This window comes from Hippoglossus stenolepis, chromosome 12 (genome assembly GCF_022539355.2).
Source record: "Hippoglossus stenolepis isolate QCI-W04-F060 chromosome 12, HSTE1.2, whole genome shotgun sequence".
Classification (NCBI taxonomy): Eukaryota; Metazoa; Chordata; class Actinopteri; order Pleuronectiformes; family Pleuronectidae; genus Hippoglossus; species Hippoglossus stenolepis.
This window is the reverse complement of record NC_061494.1, coordinates 16,335,273-16,355,985: the sequence shown is the minus strand read 5'-3', so window position 1 is coordinate 16,355,985 and position 20,713 is coordinate 16,335,273. Positions and strand designations below refer to the sequence as shown.

At 41.0% G+C, this 20,713-nt stretch overlaps 1 protein-coding gene across 1 annotated transcript in view; it reads left to right on the top strand.

The window, feature by feature from the left end:
• Positions 1–2,018: 2,018 nt before the first annotated feature.
• LOC118119516 (VPS10 domain-containing receptor SorCS1) overlaps positions 2,019–20,713 on the top strand; it is a 47,478-nt gene continuing 28,783 nt past the window's right edge. Inside the window, exons 1-4 of the mRNA XM_035173598.2 lie at positions 2,019–2,885; positions 17,838–17,905; positions 19,410–19,509; positions 19,799–19,957. Coding sequence (XP_035029489.1) covers positions 2,205–2,885; positions 17,838–17,905; positions 19,410–19,509; positions 19,799–19,957 — 1,008 coding nt within the window. The 5' untranslated portion in view covers positions 2,019–2,204. The remainder of the gene's footprint in view (positions 2,886–17,837; positions 17,906–19,409; positions 19,510–19,798; positions 19,958–20,713) is intronic.

The following is a 20,713-nucleotide window of genomic DNA, read 5'->3' as shown; positions in this document are numbered from 1 at the left end:
ATCAGTCAATTGAACGGAAATGTATCTGCCACTAGGTGAGGTCATTTTTCAGTCCAATCCTTCATGATCCTTTTCTTTCATTAATTATATCATGAATTCAATATTTCTGCAGTTTTTCTTGATAAAGCAACAATTTTGACAATTTCACCTTCGTCCCTGGGAATCCGACATTTAAACAATTAGTTGATTTGGCAAGAAAATAATCAGAAGATGTGTTGGTTATGAAATTAATTGTTGCAACCATCTGTGGTAAAATATTTTACTATCAAAGACATAAAAAGACAAATTACCGAACCAGCTACACACAGCCCGAGCCACTTGTGCACAATCATCCATGTCTAAACTAAGCCGACAGTTCAGACAAAAATCCATTATAATCATTCCACAGTGTCAGTGCAGATGCATCCCTGACAGCAGCGAGTAAAAAATACATGTAAAAAGTTGAATAGGTGCCACACACAGGCTTCACTTTCTAGGTCCTCTGCATTGTAATAGTTGGACAGAGCTTTAGGTCTGCATTACAGTCAGGACTCGAGCTTTTTACCCATTGTTCTCCATGATTGAAATTCTCAGTCAGCCATCAATCTGCATTATAGACTGGTTTCCCCTTGTCTGGTGGGGGCTAACTGAAACAGATTGAGACAGCTCTTGCTCACTGCATCACTAATGGCTGCCAATGAAAGACGAGTCTGTGCAGTTGACCCGTATGTGGAACAGGATCACGTCGCAGCTTGGAGCGATGGGGAGGACACAGCTCAATATAAGCAGTCTCTTCAGCATCAGTCACCAGTCAACAGCATCCTCATCCTATTGACGAAATGTTGCCCAGAAACAGAATCTAATCACAGGGTTTGGACAGGCTCTAGTCCTCCTAATGGTTTACCATTAGCTGACTGGAACAAAGCCCAAAGTATAGAGAAATATAACAACATATTCAAGGGTGTCTGCAATGCATGGCAGTAATGACTTCTCGATTATTGCCATGCATCTGCATACCCCTCAGTGCCTATATACAGTACAACGGGAAACCACATAGGATGTTGATGAATTACTACTTGCTTGCTCACCTCTGGTTTGAATCCCTTTCATTATTTTACCAGACAAAACTGCATTAACCTGAGCAAAAGGGCACAAAAAACAGTGGCAAAAAATGTGAGCAATATGCCTTTTTATCCATTAACCTGTGTTAAATGGATTGTACAGCATGCGGCGCGGCCAAAGTAAAACAATTCCCAAGCCATTTTGCAGGCGGGTCCGCAACAGAGTCATTACCTGCATGGCATAATTGACAGTGAACGCAGGACATCCTGTTAATTGATTACCAAGGCCTGCAGTAATGGGAAATGCAAAGGCTCATTGTACCTTCTCTAAAGCCCCCGTCAGGAACCTTTCCTCACAAAGACAAGCAGAGGCAAAACCCAATAATGTGTCTGGGTTTCTCTTCTCAGGGGCGCTAACATCTGAAAACCTTTGTTAGACTGTTTTAATCCAACGCATATTTACCTGTATTTTTAATTTGTGCATTTCTTCAACCTTTATTTTAACTCAGTAGAGGGAGAGACCTCATCAACAATACAGCCGAGTACACAAAACATTCAGAAAAACTCAAATAAAATTAAAAGTTGCAAGATAGCAAAAGCAAGAACCAGTGTCAAAGCCTTAGGATTGAATACAGTATTTTAATTTAGAGAAAATGAATCAATTAAAACAAATGAATCGACTAAAACAAAAACAGCTGGAGGTAAAATAAAGTGGGATTAAAAAACTGAAATTGCCCTGAAAGGATAAAAATGAGTCGAGCTTTAGATGACTGTATTCAGCTCAATGAAGAGAGTTGGCAGCTGCAGTGTGACGATGATAGTCAGATAGTGATGTGATCTGCAGAGATTATTTAAAAGAAAGACCACAAGGGGAGAATGTGCCTGTACAGGAAAAATAACTTAACTTAAATTAACAGTTGCTGTGTCTCCCCCCCCCTCCAGGTTGAGATGTGCACCCCTCTCTCCCCTCTCTTGCAGGATTCAGCCTCCAGCTCCTCCTCTGATGCATCGTTCGCATCAGTACTTTGGAGCACTTGTCCGCGCGCTGCTGCACCTCCTCCTCCTCCTCCCCACAGCGCATTCACGGACTCCACTTTGCCAGGTGATGACGGACTCGCGCTCCGGAGTGAGAATGCTATGTTTTTAAACAACGGGAAATAACGTATGATGGAGACGCGCCTCGGTCACTGCCTTTTCATCCTTTTCTACGAGTGGATCTGGCTCTTCTCCCTAACTTCCATCCTGGGCGGAACAAAAGCGGAGGTGAGGTGCATTCCCTCGTGTCAGCTGCCGCTCGTCGCTGCGTTTCCCCGGGAACTCTCGGCGCTGGATTTGGATCATTTTGGCGAGGCACCGGCGGAGGAAGTCGCTGGATTTTACGCGCGGTCCCTGGGCGCCAGAGCCACCGCCGCCGGGGATGAAAAGCACAACGTTGCGGGATTAACCACGAGCGGAGAAAGTTCCAAAGTAGAGGCACGGTCACGGGGAAATAAAACAAGTTGCACCCAGAAGGACGCGTCGTGCGAGCAACAAAAACTTTCCCACTCGGAAGTGTTTATTGTTCCCTTTCCTGATAACGCAACCGAAAATAACACCGCTGATGCACAACGCGTGTACGGAGAGGATGAGGAGCAGGTTGATGTGACGGTGGAGGAGGATGTGGCCGGTTGGAGACGGACGCGGAGGAGCGCAGCAGAGACTTGGTCCGGCTTCAGACCCCAGGGCGAGGACGAGGGTTCGTTTTCGGACCAGCAGGAGTTCCAGCTCACAAGTTCCACCTTTGCACTGAGCGGGGACACGGCTCACAATCAGGCGATGGTGCACTGGTCCGGACAAAACAGCAGCGTAAGTTTTTTAGATGTGCGCCAGGTTTTACGCACGAAGCCGGTTTGACGCAGTGTGGTTATAGGGTTCGCTCACATGTCTTTGGGCGGTTATTTTTAGGGAAATTTAAGCTTAGGGTTTTGACTGTGAATCACACACACTTTACCCAAAGCCCTTTAGGATTTAATGATTTGTTTTGGGGACAAAGCAAGTCCCCATAAAGACTGTAAACATACAGAGATGTAGGTCCCTAGGACACACACACACACACACACACACACACACACACACACACACACACACACACACACACACACATTTTACCCAAAACCCATCATGATGTAATGAGTGCGTATGAGGACTTTTTTTTTTGTCCCCATAAAGACTATAAAGATATTTAAGTCCCCACAAAGACACACACCATCTTTGCTAAATTTGCTGATGTGGCAGGCCGCCTGAAGTTTAAAGAAAAGAAGTCCAAGTAATATAAATGCAATGTTCTGTGCATAGAGTTTAAAGGGAGTTCTGTCTCCTTGTTCCTCCGTCACTCTCTCTTCCTCTCACGTCACTTGCTCATATGCACTCACTGAAAGGCACATTGTGCTTTGGCCGTTGGCTATAGGCATACATCAGTTAATAAATTAGATCAATAAAAGCCACAGATCTTCTTGCCGGAGCTTTACGCTTTGCTCCAAATATGAATGACACTATAAAGGTTTGGTATAGGCTGCAGCTCAGTGACGCACTGAGATCTCAGATATAAAAGTTAAGCAGATGTTATATGTACGGGATCATACAGCAGATAGGTGGAATAATAATAATAATAATAATATAATAAAATACTGAATACTGTATATGCACAGAGAGAGAATAACTTCCCATGTTAAATGACGGGGTGAAATCCAACAGAAATATCTTTTTGAAGGCTGTTGCATAAAAAAACCTAACTGAGCTCGTCCTCCTTGTATCCAGGGGATTGGCGGTCCACAGTTTGAGAACATCAAAAATGAAAACGTCCCATGTCTTTGGTTTTGAACTCACAGCAACCCACACTGGAGGATGTGAGTGAACGTGAAGGCACTTAAAACAACAGGGAGTCTGCCATGCAAGCTCATCCATTAAGTGCTCTATGTACAAGCAATGGGACTTTAAAATCAATCCGAAAAGATACTTGGAACCATGTCAACTTTGAGCTAAAACCACACTTACACGCTCCCTTGTTTTTATTGTTTTGGTCAGGAGTCAAGCAGCAGAATTTACATTTGTTGTAGTCCCCAAACAGACATTTCAGTGAGACCAATGAAACGTGTCGTTGTCTGTCCTACTTGAGATGTAAGCATGAATTATTTTGGCTGATGGTTGAAATTTGCTCCCTGGCAATATTTTTATATAAAGCAGTGCTGGTCGTCTTGTGCTGGATCTCAGGAGCCAGAGATCTGCTTGCACAGCAAATCTTTTTGTCCTTGTGGCCGAGCAGTAGTATTTAGTCTTTTAGGGCTGCAACAAACAGTTTCTTTCATTATTGATTCATCTGCTGATTTTTTTGCTTTTTGTTTGGGTGTTTAAGTGAAATGAAATTTGGACCATTTCACTGTCACAATCTGTGCACAAAGAGAAGTCATGGGGTTATGACGCAGTTGAATGCTGGGGCTGTTTATTGGCTTTCTTACCTGTTTCCCCCCATTTCATTATGCTAAGCTATATGCTAATCACCTGCTAGATTTAGCTTAATATTTAGCATACACTCGTGAAAGTGGTATCCATCTTCTATTCTTTCAGCTATAAAGTGACTGAGCATTTTAACCCATATTAAACTATTTTGGACCCACAAAATCAAAATGTTCCTACAAATATCTACTTCTTCACACTGTACAACAATGACGTCAACATATCCATGGTACGGTGCCGCCATCTTTCACCTTTGACGTCATTTGGAACCAGAGTGTGCGCAGTAGTGATTGTGGAGTGCAGAGCTGTGTCATCAGGATCCCACTGATACAAGCTCTTGACCAATCAGTCAAGTTGATCAGTCTTAGCTGTCAATCATCATGTTTTACCCAGTTTTCATAGCATCTAATTTGTAATTAATACCAAACTAACTGGACAAAAATAAACACAGGACATACACCAGTGTGAATAGAACGACCTAAAAGGACTAGTCATCTTTGGGTTAAATTTATCTAATATGCACATCGATTTTTTTCAGTTTGGTCCATGTCCCATTCATTAACATGGAGGAGGCAGGGATTATGAGCTATACTGCAGCCAGCTACCAGGGGGCGCTCAAGATGATTTGGTTTCACTTTTGGGGAGCTGTCATGTCATCCATCTTTCTATGCAGTCTATTGTTTGCGGGCTCTCCGCAATCTCAGAGTTATCATCCATCTGTGGCAAATTAAACTTGTCTTACTTTTATCGCAAAAGTGATTACTTCATCATGATTGGACCAAAGTCGTCATGTGACACATGCAGTTGGGGGACAATAGAACTGGTTTAATGTATGATATAAAGTACACAGCTTGCCTTGACTTTAGATAGAATCATAATAATATAATTTTAGGGTTGTATCATGGTTTCGGGCTTTGTTTCAGAATCGTTGGACTCCTATCATAAACTGTAAGAGTGGTAGTATCCCGTGGTTTGTGTGTAAGGATCAGCAAGTCATACAGCACTAATACAAGTTGTGTTTCTAATCAGTAACAGTCAGCATTGTAAACCTGATGTTCAGATATTTGTCTTAGACTCAAGTCATTTCTACCAGGATGATGGCAGCGTCTCATTCCGCCCACACATCTCGTGTGTGCTCCCACTTCTGCGACATGCCACACCCTCTGTCACTGTGTAGGTGCAGGCAGGATCTAAAAAAGGTTGAGCACAACCAGTCATCAGTAGGCGGCCCTGTCACACAGGCTGAGGTATTTTGTAAAGTAGATTAATTGGACAGCAGTTCTGAAGAGAGAAGAAAAGGTTTGAGGCTGGTGAATTCTTGCATTGTTCACATATACGTCATATCTCCTCTGGCTTGTTACTGTGACTCAGTGTGTGGGGGAAAGTGCTGCTCCGGGTTTGACACTTCAGACGGTCGTCCTCACGTGTTGACTTTGACATACATGCAATCAAAAGTGCGTGCAGCCTCCGGCAATGTGTTTGTTGCAGTTTCTGAAGCCCGACAGTTGCATTAAAGTATCACACCTGCAGAAAAACAGTTGGTTTATTATACACACAGCCTTTGAAACACACTCATTAAGGCTGATATTGGCTTGTCTAAATATTTAGTCCAGTTTCAGATTTTGTTTAGTCTCTAGCTTGCAGCTGAAATCTAGTTGGTGGATTTTTATACTTCTTTATTCCTTTATCTATCATTTGTCTAATTATCTCAGTTTGAAAACTAGTCAGCGTTTCAATCAACACAAAAACAAAGGGAAATGCAGAAGAGCACTCAGACCATGTGCTGCTTCCACTCTCGTTCATGGGGTTATTATCTAGTGAGCTCTCACTGGATGTGAACAATTTAAATGCAGCAATAAGCTGACATGCTTCAAAGATTTCACAACAATGAAAGAAATTAAGCAATATATCATTTCATAATTTCCTTTTTAGAATTTCTTAGTGTATAACCACAACAGGCTTTTAAGCTATTTTTACTGATGCAAAATGGACAAAACTAGCTAAGTCACGATAAGAGAATGATCACCGCACAAACTCAGGCGCAATAAGAAGGGGCATTTTGGATTCAAACAGCAACGATGGCAAAATTAGTTAAAGATGATGCTGTTTGCATTTTTTGTTAATGTACATCTTAATTTATCTTGTTTGTTGTGATATCTCATGCTACACAATTATAATCGGTCTTTCTGCTCAGCCAAAGTTTGATGAAACAACAGCATCGTCGACAGAGAGATAGTTGATTGCTTGGAAGTTAAATTCACTTCTATTAAATTCTTAATACTATTTAGGTACGGCTTCATCCGTATAGTGTCCGCTCGACTCTACGGTGACGGTAAATGCATTTCAAATTAATAGAAACATGTTAATTCTATGACATTATTATAGTATTCGACTACACGGGTTACATTTAAATCAATTTTAATGAATGACGTGTTTTAATTAACTTGAACTTTGTCTTTTGAAGAGATGACTTCCAAGTGCTCGAAGGGTTTTATTCAGGTGCTCTAGATTCCTCTCACAGTCCAAAGACATGCAAGTAAGGTGAGGATTGCCAGTGGGTGTGAATGTGTTTGTCATTCTGCGTTAGCCCTGCGAGACTGTCAGACTGTCCTGCCCAGGTGCATGCTGGGAGAGGCTGCGGCCCCCTTGACCTTGAACACATCTGTCTTATTTTGTTTCAACTTGATCCAGCTGTTTTAAAAGCCACGTGTATAATGTTGATTCTATCTATAAATGCCCATAGAATAAACGGCACATACAAGCAGCACACTATTTATGAGGTATCAAAGGAAATAGATATTTTACAGAAATGATTGTGTTCAGAAGCCTGAAGTTTGAAATAGTGTTGTGTCCGACTAAGAAAACAAACTGAGGCTGTTCAATACGAATATCTGACAATTTATTCCCAATTTTGCTCCACTGACCTTGTGCTACATCCCTACTGCTATGTTTTCATTTGACCATCACTCTGCTATGGATATCGGGTGGATGGGTCCACAAAACACAGGGCTTTGATGGAGGAGACTTCTGTTTATTTCCCTTTTAAAGCAATTCCACAACTTCCTATGAGCCGTATCAAGGGGTTGGAATAAACAACCAGTGGTTTAGGTTGGAGGTTTTGCCGGTTGAAGGGCAAGGCCTCAAGGCTTCTCAAGACCCTGTGTTTTGAACCTTTGTTGACTTTCTCCATCTCCGGTAAAGAGCTTCTACTATTGGAAAAATATATTTTTCTGCCTTGAGCAACTTCAAGGAGCAGCTGCTCAATCCTCTATCTTTCAGCCAATGAATATTTATTTACTTGCTCATGGGCGCTCAAGTCCGTGTTTTGTAGTATTTTCAGCTTCTCCATCTTCCAGCGGAGGGCCTCCTCCTCTTCACAGACCTTGTGCTGGATAGCTTGGCATGTAGCTTCTCGTCATCTGCTTCACTGAGACTCGGTAGATTATCTCATCTGCCTCTGCAAGCTGGAGATGGGCCAGGTATGCTCTTAGTAGTTTCCTCCAAATCTTGGTTGCTTCTCCCTGACTGAACAGCAAGTAAAGGCAAAACTCTACAGGTGAAGTTTTTCATTTCTAGATATCATAAAGAGGCTTCTTCATTTCATTACTTACTTCAAAGGTCCATTGTGCAGGATTTAACGTAATAGATAGATCATCTCACCTCAATAACGTTTTTCTATGAGCTTAGCATGAGCCCTTAACCTGGAGCAGGTCCTACTCCACAGTCTGAAATTTTGCACCGCCATGTATCTATAGTAGCCCAGAATGGACAAACCAAACATTGACTCTATAGTGGGTTTACATTTTTGCATTAACTATGTACTTGGAAGGGGAGGATGCATTGTAAAATTCCATATATTTTTAATATTTTGAAATAGTGTGGTCCCTCAAGGGAAAGAGCTGTCCAGTGATACCTGTGATGAAAAGGTGCCGACAACCATCACAGTAGTGAATGTTGCATTAAAATGCAAAGAGTAAGTACTGTGAGATGTACAACCTGTCGGTGCATCTTCTGTCCATTCAAAGCATCCATCTCCACCTATACCACTGAAATAATTCAGTTTTATTCAATTATTCATATACACTGTCCTGTGAAAAGCGAAGGGCTGCCATAGGCTTCAGTAAATGTGCTCGAGAAATCTTCCATTAAAGACAGCACTTCCAAGGACATTTAGGTTTTCTAATGCCAGTGTCACTTGTCAGAGGGAAACAGAAGTAAATGATCAGTTAAAGATCAAACAGCATGGAGGTTATTTCAGGATGGAGGAAATGATAAATGTAGCTCGTTTCAAGATGTCATTTCCTAGAATTTCTTTTGATTCTTTCAATGCTAAGTCATTGTTCCGTGTGGCTTAATGGATGATCTGTCAAAACAGTCAGTGTAAAGTTAGCTTTAAAATTAGCTACAACGATTCCGTCAAGGTAAGATGGGAGACTTGTTACTTTGAGGTAAGATAATTAAAAATTGTGAGTGATGTGCAAAGATAACGGCTTTCAACGATGTCAAATACAATTTAGGAAATAAAAGTAGCCCGTGGAAATTATTCATAATTAGGGTATACAAAAAAAGTTACAGTAAAAGTAAGGCTCGAAATATTCTCCAAAAATAACTTGCTGTGTTTGAAGATCTTGAAAGTTGTGTCTTCTCTCTCTGTGTAACTTGCTGGTTCCTGTTTTGTTATTTTTTTTCCACTGAACAAGAAGTTCTTAATCACAGCGAGCACAGTACATCTGCCAAAAGGACTAATCATCAGCCGTGAGGAAACAACACCCACACCGGCTGTTATTTTTTTGTCATTAAATAAATAATTTACCTCTTAATAATGTAAAATTCATATTATTTTGAGTATAACACTGACCTTACCGAAAGAACAGCATCTTACTTATCAAGATGATTAAAGTGAGGCATGGTGGTGCAGGGGTTAGAACTGTTGTACACAAACAAATTCAATTCATCAATAATCATCAATAAATGCATCAAAAACAAAATAACATACCAACCCAATACACCAGAGCCGAGTTTAAAGCTACATTTATATGAATTTAATATTACTTTTTATTTTTATTGGCTATCCTTGGTTTGTCTGTAACATGTGTTATTTAACACACGCTTGCTCAAATTTTATCGTTATTAGTAGACATATTCTTAAAATGTCTTTTGTGGTGACACAACTGAAACCTTCAGGATACACACAGAGTAACTAATTAAAAACATTTATCTGGTTTAATACAAAATGTGCTGTTATTATGCAAATTGAAACTGACTACATTAATCCCAATATAAATGTCCTATTGTCCCAACCTATTGCAAAAAGAAAATTGGGACCATTACACTAGAAATTGCCGCTTGCCCTATACAGCAGTAATATCCAATTTAGTTGACAGTTAGGTTCATGTTGGAAGTTATTAAACCTGTTCGGTCCTGGCTCTCCATGTTCTACCTTTTCCTGGGTTTGGGACGGATCAATAGTTTAATTCACAGTAGCTCTTCCAGCCTTTTTTATTATTATATCTTCCCATACCTCCCCCATCTGGATTCTGCCTCCTCAGCATATCATCACAAACACCAGTGTTTTGGCCACTGATTCGTGTAGTTCCCTGCATATTGCTGTGCTGACACGCTCAGACAACCCTGCGGCCGCTGCTGCCGGCGTGAGGCTCCAGCTCCCCTCTCTCCTGGGCGGCTGTGATGGACAGGCGGTGGAGGGGGGTACTGGTAATGTTTCAAGGAGTGAAGTTCACACATGCTGCTAAAGAAACATAAATAAATTCATGAAATACATAATGATAGGAATTCTTCCACCGCGATCCAACCTTAGACGCCTTAAAGACAAAGAATTTATTTCCTAGACATATTTGTGAATGTGGCATTGCTTACATTGCATGGATAAACAGGGGCGGAGGGTTTTTAAGGCTCAGCGTGAGGCTCTGCACAGAAACTACAGGCAGGCTGAGTTTAGCTCTGCCAAGCCACCAAGCCTTCCTGTGGTGAAGTTCTCCTTGAATGCCTTGAAATCCTGCGGTGTGTTTTTTTGTGTGTGTCTGTGTGTGTGTGTGTGTGTTACCCTCCTGGGTTTCCTTTCCTCTGCACCGAGTGCTGTCTAAATAGAGCAGACATTCCATAAAACTCAGGGAAAGATTTCATACAGGGGAAATTTAATTTGGCTGGAACAATGTATAATAAGATCTTACCTTATTTTTTTCCGTCGTTGACGCGACTGTGTGTTTGCAATTCTTTGTGATCACTGGAATGAGATGTCTGGCGTTTTATGCTAGAAAAGCTTTTAGAAAATCCAAAGTTTGATAATCAAAAGAATCCCTTGACATCTAACAGTAAAATGATCACAGACTTTCACAGACAGGCTTGGTGTGTCAATGCAACAGAGTCTTTGCTTCCGCAGTCCGTCTCTGACACAGAAACCCTTTTGGCCGTTGCTCTGCTGCCGCCTCATTTAGTGTTTCAGAACACTCTCATTTTACAGTGGCCACCTACATTACATGAGTTACACCATCTGGCCGCCGCAAGAAAGAGCCTCAGATTCAAAACCATAACTTTGATTCACTCACTGAAGTTTCCTCTTTGGATTTATAGTGATGCATTTTGGCAAAAGAGGAGGTTTCAAACACGGCTGGTGAGACTAATAAGACATATGGATGAGAGAAACTCTTCCCCGGAATATTTATCATATCAGCTGTTTCACTTTATTTATGTCGGAGGAAGTGTGGTTTATTAAAGAGTCCAGGGAGCTTTTAGTTCGTCAACACTCGACCAATCTTTCCCCATCTCGCTCGGCGCTTCCAATTTTTCCGACAGAGAGCTGAAGAGTTAAAAGGCTTTGGAAGAAAAAAAACACATCCTTCCACAGTGGTAAGTTTTGTGGTTGGTTTCTAAAACCTACCCACTTGCTTTTCTAATCTTTCCTGCATTGATCATACCCCCTACTCGCGCACTGCTGAAGCTTCCAAGCCCAGCAGGCCGCCGTGGCTCGTAGCTGCTGAACTAACCCGCGCTTTCATTTGTGGTGAAGAAACAAACGACGTGGGAGTACAGGCCCAAAGACGGAGGAATCCGTTTCACTTGACTTACCAACCGAGCTGCTACTTTCACACAGGGTCATTGTCTCAACATGAGGAGTCCAATAAAGTCAGACACTTGCTGTGTCTTGAGAGCTGTAGCTGGAACACGGAGAATGTGTTTGCTGTCCATTTAGTTTCCTGGTTTGATGTTCACAGATTGATACTATGCGTAAAGGTAAAAGAATGCTGCATCTATCATTTAAAACCTAAAACTTTGTTACTTCAAGAATTTCTTTTCAAACTTAGAACGATGACAGGAATAATGTTTTATTCACATTCCCCCGAAACTTCAGAGCATTAAATCAGTGCGAGTTCACTCCTCCTCATATTTACATATCAGGCTCCATCAGTTCACTAATACTTTATTTTGTGTGATATTGTGGAGTCGCTTTATAATTTATGATTGCAGTGACCTGCTATACATTGGAGAGCCAACAGCTCTGACTTCAAACAGCCGAGCTTCAGCACAACATCTGGTCTACTAGGAAACGCTGCCTTTGTTAATGAAGTGATATAAATTGATGTGGCAGACAAAAGCCTCTGTGCATTATTTGTCTCACTGAGGTATTGAAGCGCATGCGACGATGTGCCGTGCTGCAGCCTTTTGTTCCAGTGGAGTCAGTTGCTGCGCCATAGTCGATGCAATGTAAATAATTCTTCTTTTACTCAAACTGTAAAATTATGCTGTTTAACGTGGTGGTTTCATCAAGGGAAGATTCATAGCAGCCCTCGAGGTCTTTGAGTTTGATTTCTGAGCTGTTTTCGTTGTACCCTGAAAAGCTGCCACACTGTTAACACCTCTGTGGCAGGTGTTCTCACCCTTCTCCTCCCCAATTAGTTTGTCTGTCACCAGTTGCCACTCGTGTGAATATCAACATCGCACTCAGGGCTTTATTTTAACAATAATTGCATGTTCTAAACAGCGTGGTACCAGTGTATCCAAGGCGTCGCCAAATCCACTTCTCAATAGGTGAAAAATTAGCTGCTGTGCCAGGTGCCTGCTTCAAACAAGTTGTACTTAGTCTCTTTAGTGGCTGTGGGTGTGTTTTCGGTCTAACATGCAATAAATCAATCATCGCCCATTCCCTTTATAAACCGGATATGCTTTCACTTTTTTGCTCAGTAGTAAGGGAGAATGCTTCTTGGCTGAGGAAACGTTTTCCGATTTGTGCACGAACAGACCGTGTGTGTGTGTGTGTGTGTGTGTGTGTGTGTGTGTGTGTGTGTCTGTGTGTGTGTGGTCAAAAGTGCAATTGCTTTCCGCTGTCTCAAGATAGCAATGCGCCAACAATGAGCCCGACCACATTAAGACCAGCACGCCTGCGGGAGCACAGCGGGGTGCAAGGGCATGTACTATTTAAATGGAAGGGAAAGTGACATCTGTGTGTGTCTGAAACAAGCAAAGACCCTTGTGTCATGATTGAAGGTGCGTCAAGATTTGGGGCTCAAGGGGGGGCCCCATATGTGACCTGGCTGTGCAGTCGCCCCCCCCCTAGAGCCTAAAATCTTGACAATTAAACCTGCTATAATCATTGTTCACATGTCGCAGAACTGCTTGTGTGTGAAAGCTGTCTCTCATAGAAATGAACGCACGGTGAATTATCACTCAATTCTGCAGCTCCCCTCAGCTCGACAAAGAGTTTTGAAGTTCCAGCTCATTATATTGGTTTTACGGCCCATAACTAATGTTTTGCTTTAGTCTCACTACTGTAGATGCAGCAGATGCCAGCAGTTTTTTGTGTGTGTGTGTGTGAAAGAAGCTCCTCAGTGTGTGTTACCTGCCCAGCACCAAACTGCAGACGGACACAGGTAGCGACTATCTGCAGAACACGATGGAGCGTTCAGCAGATATTTCCCTCAGGGGTTAGTGGAGCCAAAAGGGGAGTGAGCATTGAACCTAGTGACCCGACTCCGAATGAATGATAATGTTGCTCCATGTCCGCAAGGATGTGTAAATTAGCAGTGGTTTGCTTACACAATTCGCCATATCATATATTTACTGTATAAAGTGATAATATGTCAGTGTTGTTTATAGCTCCCTGCACTTCCTCCAATAATTAGCAGAGAAATATCAGGAAATGTAGATTTAAGAAAAACAAGCGGTGAATAAATTTCCAGCTCTGTTTCTCTATGGATTTTTTAATTCTCAAAGGGTTAGTTCATCAGAGCAATTAAAAAAAGATCACATTTCTACAAACATACTCTGGATTATCCACAGATGTTAGTAGTTAGTTTAACAATATGAATGTCTTTTCTCACTTTTAAGTGTAGCTTGAATAAAACTGTTCACGCTGTGTGTCAGGATCGTACTCTGCCATCTTGTTAATTTGGAGCCAGTCTGTGCAGTAGCGATAGGGGGATGTAGCCACGGCAGTGAGGTCCCACCATTTCATATTATTGACCAATCGTGAGTCAGTCTCAGCTGTCAATCGTGACATTTCACCCTGTTTTTATAGCATCAATTAACTAATTCAAAAGTAGCTTTGAACGTATCCGTAAAATAAACACTAGAGCAGACATCCATGTGATACAAAACTACTTCAAGTGACAAGGCCATCTTTGAGAAAAAAACATTTGATGTGTACTTTGAGTTTTTAGTTTGGTCCCTGTCCCATCCATTATCATGGAGGAGGCGGGGTTTATGACCTATACTGCAGTCAGCCACCAGGGGGTGCAGGACATGGTCAGGCACATGGATCTAGACTCTGCATGAGACACGGAAATAGAACACAACAATATCATAATGAGATTGGCTCAAGATTTTTGATCCAGACAGAGTGAAACTTGGGTTCTCTTCATATTTGCGTAATATTATGGGTTTCTTCTCATTTAAGACTTTATTCTTGAAATTCGCAATGATTTGGTTGAACAGAACCTTTAAATGTGTGTGGCATGTTGCTTTGTTGTTTCCTTTTGTTTTTGTTAATATGTCATATTGGTCTTTATTATTAATATTCCAGTCAGTAGCCTCTGTAACAATTGCTTTCATGGAATCGGCCATGTGTTTAATTGCTGTGGCTCAATGTGATGACAGTATTATTGATGAGGCAACTTAATTCCAACAGCTGATAAGGCTGGATCAACGGGTGGGAAAGAATTGTAATGCATAGTCTGTCGCTCCTTCCATTTGTTCATCCTTCATGAGCAGAATCCCCCCCTTCTCCGCTTCGTTGATTCGTCTTCCTCACTCGATTCTCCTCTTCATCCAGCACTGTCGTTTTACACCAGTAATCTCTTCACCTTAAGCCGCTCTAAGTCACCATTAAGCCCCCATTCTCTCATACATAATGATCAAACTCATCCCAGTCCATTTACCTCCAAGGTTTAAGATTTACAAAGGATTACAGGTTAAAAAATCAATTTGCTTGCTCTTGGATGTCAAGTAATCCAGTTTGGAGATAAGTTGGTGCTGCTGCGGTCTAATGGGCCCTGCGCTACATGGTAGCTGGCATCAAATGTGGGGCCCTTGTTGAAATTCAAAGGGAGATATATGCTAATAGATATATGGCATTATTACTTAAGTTATGCTGTTATCCCGTGGGTGGTGAAAAGAAGAGCCCTCGGCCTGTGGTTTCAAATCGCAGTTTAATGGCTTTTGTTACATGCTGAACTTCAAACACCTGTTCGGCCCAGAAATATCTACAAAGTGAATAATGAATCGCCGTATTGACGCGTTTACCGCAGAGCTTCACCTTCACTTTCAACATCCCTCACAGACACTTTTCCAGCGGACAGAAGGTCAAATCAAATCTGATTCTGAACCAGATTTTCGCACACAAAATTGCCAACACAAGATATGAATCAAGTTCATTGCCAAACATTGGAAGAACATAAATCTCCACAACCGATTATCAGTGAACATTATCAAAGAATCAACATACTGATACAAAATCAAGAATTGTGATCAACTGAGTTCAAACAGTCAGCTCATTTCAACACATAAATGAGCTCAATAATCGACAAATAAACAAACAACTACAAAGTTTATATTTATTGCACATTTATTTCTTTTTTTTGACAGCAAGATGTTATTTGAAGACTTGTGGTTTCACAGTGTGGTACATGATTAAATATTTAATGTGTATGGATGTATCGTGCAGGTAAAGATGTGTTGTTTTATTAAACACAAATTGTAACAATGTAAGATCTCTTTGGGAAAATGGATGTTTACTCAGATATTACTCAGCAGCTGTTTTAATAAAATGTTTTTCCTTTTAATATTTTTTTTAAGTAAAGATGGAAAACACTACCTGCTCCAAGCTTTTCATTTTGGAGGATTTTCCTACTTCTCTGTGCATCGTTAATAGATAATATTAGAATTTTGGACGTTTAGCCAAACAAAATAAGACGGTTAGAGATGTGTTAACCTTTGAGGAAATGTGATGGTCATTTTCCACCGTTCATTATTTTACAGGCTAAATTAAATCATAATTTACAACCCTATAACATGGTGTATGTAATAAAAAAGCTCCTATCATAACTGGAGCCTGACCAATATACAGTTAGCAGATACAAATCAGCCAATAGAAGCATTTCTCAGAGACAGCATATTGGTATTTATGTTTGCAGATATAAAATCTTATAATTGGTTGTATTTGTGTTTTCGTTGTATTTATAGTTATTTCTAATAAAGTTTATGGTTTAACAGTATTAGTACATATTAGTATATATATTAAATATATCCGGTGATATATTGGAAATTTTTTATTCCTTCATATTGATTAGTCTGCATCAGCCACAAAAAAAATCCATATCGGTCCCTTTCTAATCAACAGGAGTTTCTGGATGTACCTTCAACAAACAGAAGGATTTTTCATTAGATTTCATTGGCTGTGGTGACTGTTCATTGGAATTAAGAGACTCAGATAGTGAGTTGCCTGTATTCAGTATGAGATGCTTGAAGACCAGTGTGTTGTTTTAATGTTGTGTTAGTGTGACCGTGTTTTATGTCGTTGTACCAGTGAAGTATATCAGTTTAAAAATTCAACTTTCAAAACGCCTTGTAATTGTTTTCCAGCCAAATGAGGGAGTGGATTTTACACAAATGACCTGCAAGTGCCTCATGTATGCACGCAGCATGTGTGTGTGTCACAGTTCAGTGTCACTGAAGCAATTATTTTTTCAGGGCGGGCAGGCAGACTCTTATCTGGCAGATGCGAGGAGGACTGACTTGTTTGATTTGAGCGAAAGCCTGGAACATGATTTTCTGTTTTTGAAAGCCTGCGAGCGTGGTTTTTAAAGAACAAGTTATCATCTCTTGTTTGCATGATGAAGTTCTCACTTGTTAACGGAGAGTGTTACCCCAAACGCTCATAAGGCCTGATAATTAGAAGATGTGTATATGAACAGCTGAGCACAATGCCCAGGCAAGTTTCCCCAGAGAGCCGTATGATCTGCAGGTTTTACGATTGCAGAGTGCAGGCGGCGCACAGCTTTAAAGATTCATTCGTGTGAAGGGTGCAGGGCACAAGGTGAAACAACTGTTTTTGTGTAAGAGTGTTAAAAATTCATACGAAAGACGACTCTTGGGCGGAAAAAATCCTTCTTTTGGACTGAAGTTATCGCAAAACACTTGCACTTCTTCTTATTTCATTGCCTCACATGGAAAACAGGACATGCAAGTAAACAGGATGCATAAATATCTGACTTTGATTTAGAGTCTGATATTTGGTCTCCAAAATAAACAGATGGAAAGAGAAATGACCACATCCAGTCGTTCATTAATATCTGGGGTAATTTATAAGACATCTGGAAATCTACAGCGTGTCATGTATATTAAGTAAAAGCCTGTGCATTGTAAACCACACAGGACTAAGACACTTTTTACGATCTCTTCAAAGAAGGTGTCCGTGATATTTACGAGCTCTATATTTCTGTGCCTGCATGGAGTGAGTTATTGTGTTGACTTATTTATTAATTTACTCGTAGCTCAGCAGTGGTAGCATTTTTCCGGTCGTCGACGGAGTCTTAAATATCATTACAGCATACATACGTTAGTGGCGTATCCCTTCCAGAATGTGCTCAAGGTTTAGCTTTACGACAAACGTGGGCAGCGGGTTGACACACGGCAGAGTTTAGTTCGGGTTTTAATGAAACCGTGTCTGTCGGGGAGTCGACGGCTCAGCTCCTTTTGTTTCTGACACTTCATTGCTGCTGTTTTCTTTATTTTTAACCTGATGACGCACTCCTTCAAAGCCAGTAATCTGTTTGATGTATCTGTTTTTTGTAGGTGATCCTCATGTTGACGAAATACTATGACTTCAACACCGGCAGAGTAACAGAGAGTTCTTTGTGGAGGTAAGATCTCCTGTCTGGTATTAATCTGGGAACATTGAAGCCTCTGAACCATCTTCATTTCTCCAAACACACACTAAACATTGTTTTATCAGCTTGTTGATATTTCCTTATTACTCTCTGATTTTATATTCATATAAGAAATGTCCCATTGTATGTCTTTGTATGGTCACAGCTTCTTCATATTGTTGTTATTATTGTTATTATTATATAGGATAATATTCTGAGCATTTCTTTGTCATTAAATGTCAATTTGGTCAAACAAAAGCTAAATCTTATTATGGTTTATTTGGAACACCTAGTTATACTAATTATTGCTAATGAATTGTAAATGGCCTATAGTGCTTTTCTAGTCATATTGACCACTTCAAGCCCTTTTCATAACATTTACTGCACTTTTTCTATCACACACCATTCACATTGATGACACAGTTGTCTGGGGTTAACTTGGGGTGGAGTATCTTGCATCAAACAGGAGGAGCAGGGGATCGAACCAGAAGGTCGATCAATCCACAACCTTCTAGTTAATGGACGACCCACTCTACCTCCTGAGCCACAGCCAGCCAAATACAACAGTCTTGCAATAAATCCTCCCTTTGTGAACGTTAAAACGTTCAGTTTTTGTTCAATGTCGATCATCATAGATAGACTCAACAACAGTCAAACCTCAAAGTTTGAACAGAAACTCAACACTTGACTTATGTGTTACTGCAGGATTGTTGTATTAGATTTAAATGGGCGCATCTAATAAACAGAAAACCAAGTGAATAATGTATCAAACTCAAACTATGTCCTATATGTAATGATAACAATGCTTTATGGTCATTTCTGTACTCTATAGAAGTAAGTGCTATGGGTCATAACAAAAAATATATATATTTGATATATTTAAAATGGGCTAGTTTTTCAGTTATAGTTTTTTTTACACATCCAGCATTTGGTTATTTGCGTCTCTAAACAAGGAGGAAGTAAAAACCAATGTCATCGATATACAAGAGTTAAATAAAGACTAATGGCAGAATATTTTCCAATAGCTTTTAACACATTAAAGACTAAAGATCCTATAAAAAGATCCAGGAAACTGTGAATGTGTTTTATACAGTGCAGTATAAAACATTATAAAACAGTGCATTTTTGCTCGCTCCTGAAATGTCACCAGGCAAATAGGACTGATATCTATTTCTTTGACAGTAAATGTCCATTGTTTAAAATTGTTTTTTTTCAAGTTACATCCCCAAAAAATGATCCCCAAAGTATCAATAATAATAATATTAATAATAATAGCTCACTCACTCTCCTTGCATGCCTCAAACGATATTCTTGTTTATTTTGATGATTGAAAGTTCTCTATCCCTGTGGCAGATTGCCTCATGATGTCTGCTGTTGCAATTTTCTGCTTGCCTGATATGCTTAATGATACCATCAGCATCTTAACTAGTCGGTGTTGCTCCATTCTCCTTTACTCTGCAGCACAACCTATTTACTTTATCCCATAATTGAATTTTAGGTCAACTGATTACGGGACCACGTATGAGAAACTTAATGAGAAAGTTGGGCTGAAAACCATACTGAGCTACTTGTACGTGAGTCCGAACAACAAGAGGAAGGTACGTTTCTGCATTCACGTCATGAAAAGTCCTGCCGCTGTTTGAATAAATCTGTCAATTACTCTCACTGTGTTGCAGAGACACTATTTTCAATACGTAGCTGCAGCCCCGCAGGAATCTGCACCATGGGTCTCTCTCTCTCTCTCTCTCTCTCTCTCTCTCTCTCTCTCTCTCTCTCTCTCTCTCTCACTCGAGCGTGTGCATTGCATAAGCACACTTAAGCCCGGTGGACTGGATGCTGTCAAGGTGGCTCGCTGATTCCCCCGTCTCATTTCTCGTCTCGTCTCAGATCATGTTGCTGACTGACCCGGAGGTGGAGAGCAGCCTGCTCATTAGCCTTGACGAGGGGGCGTCCTATCAGAAACACAGCTTAGCCTTTGATATCCTCAGCCTGCTTTTTCACCCCGAGCAGGAGGACTGGATTTTGGCTTACAGCCACGACCAAAAGGTAGAGTGTGTGCGTAGCTGTCAGGTGGCGTGAAATAGCTGGAATAAAAACTGAATATGTGACAAATAGAAAAAGAATCTCTGGGTGGAAATAAAGGTTGTTGCATATGGTTTACCTGCTGGTGGTGATGCCTCTGCTTGCTGGGTACTGAGGGGCGCTGCCAGATTGATGCTCTGTTAGATTATTCATCACAAGCCTTTCGGGTCACAACACAAATAATACCCCTATAAAATGATACAAAACATAGGTTCCTATCGCGGACAAAAGCTTTCATTCTGATGATAGTGGCTGGCTCTCATCTCAGGACATGGTCATCAGGAGCCGAGACATCTGCCACTTACACCAGGGCTGCAGATGCCAACATTCGAGGCAGATGATCACCCGCTCCCATAAACAAGTCATGAGGTCCGGCTGTGGAGCCAAACTGTGATTGTGTACTAGAGAGCACAAGCAATGTCAACAAGTGAGACACACCCAAACAACACAAAAGCTCACACACAAACACACACAGACATAAACACACACCCTTCATTACTCTGTGTGAGAACCCCGCTGTCTGCTTCAGTCAACACCACACACATCACTCGGCCTCCCCGGCCCGCTATTGGAAGACTTGACTTTCCCAGAGAAAAACAGTCAAGGTCTGAGAAGTGAAATAAATGGTGCAGGGAGGAGGATGAAAGCTTTTGTCGAGGGCCAATCAATGGGTCAAAATAAAGACGCTGGAGAGGAGTTTACCTTCTGGTCTCTCTGGAT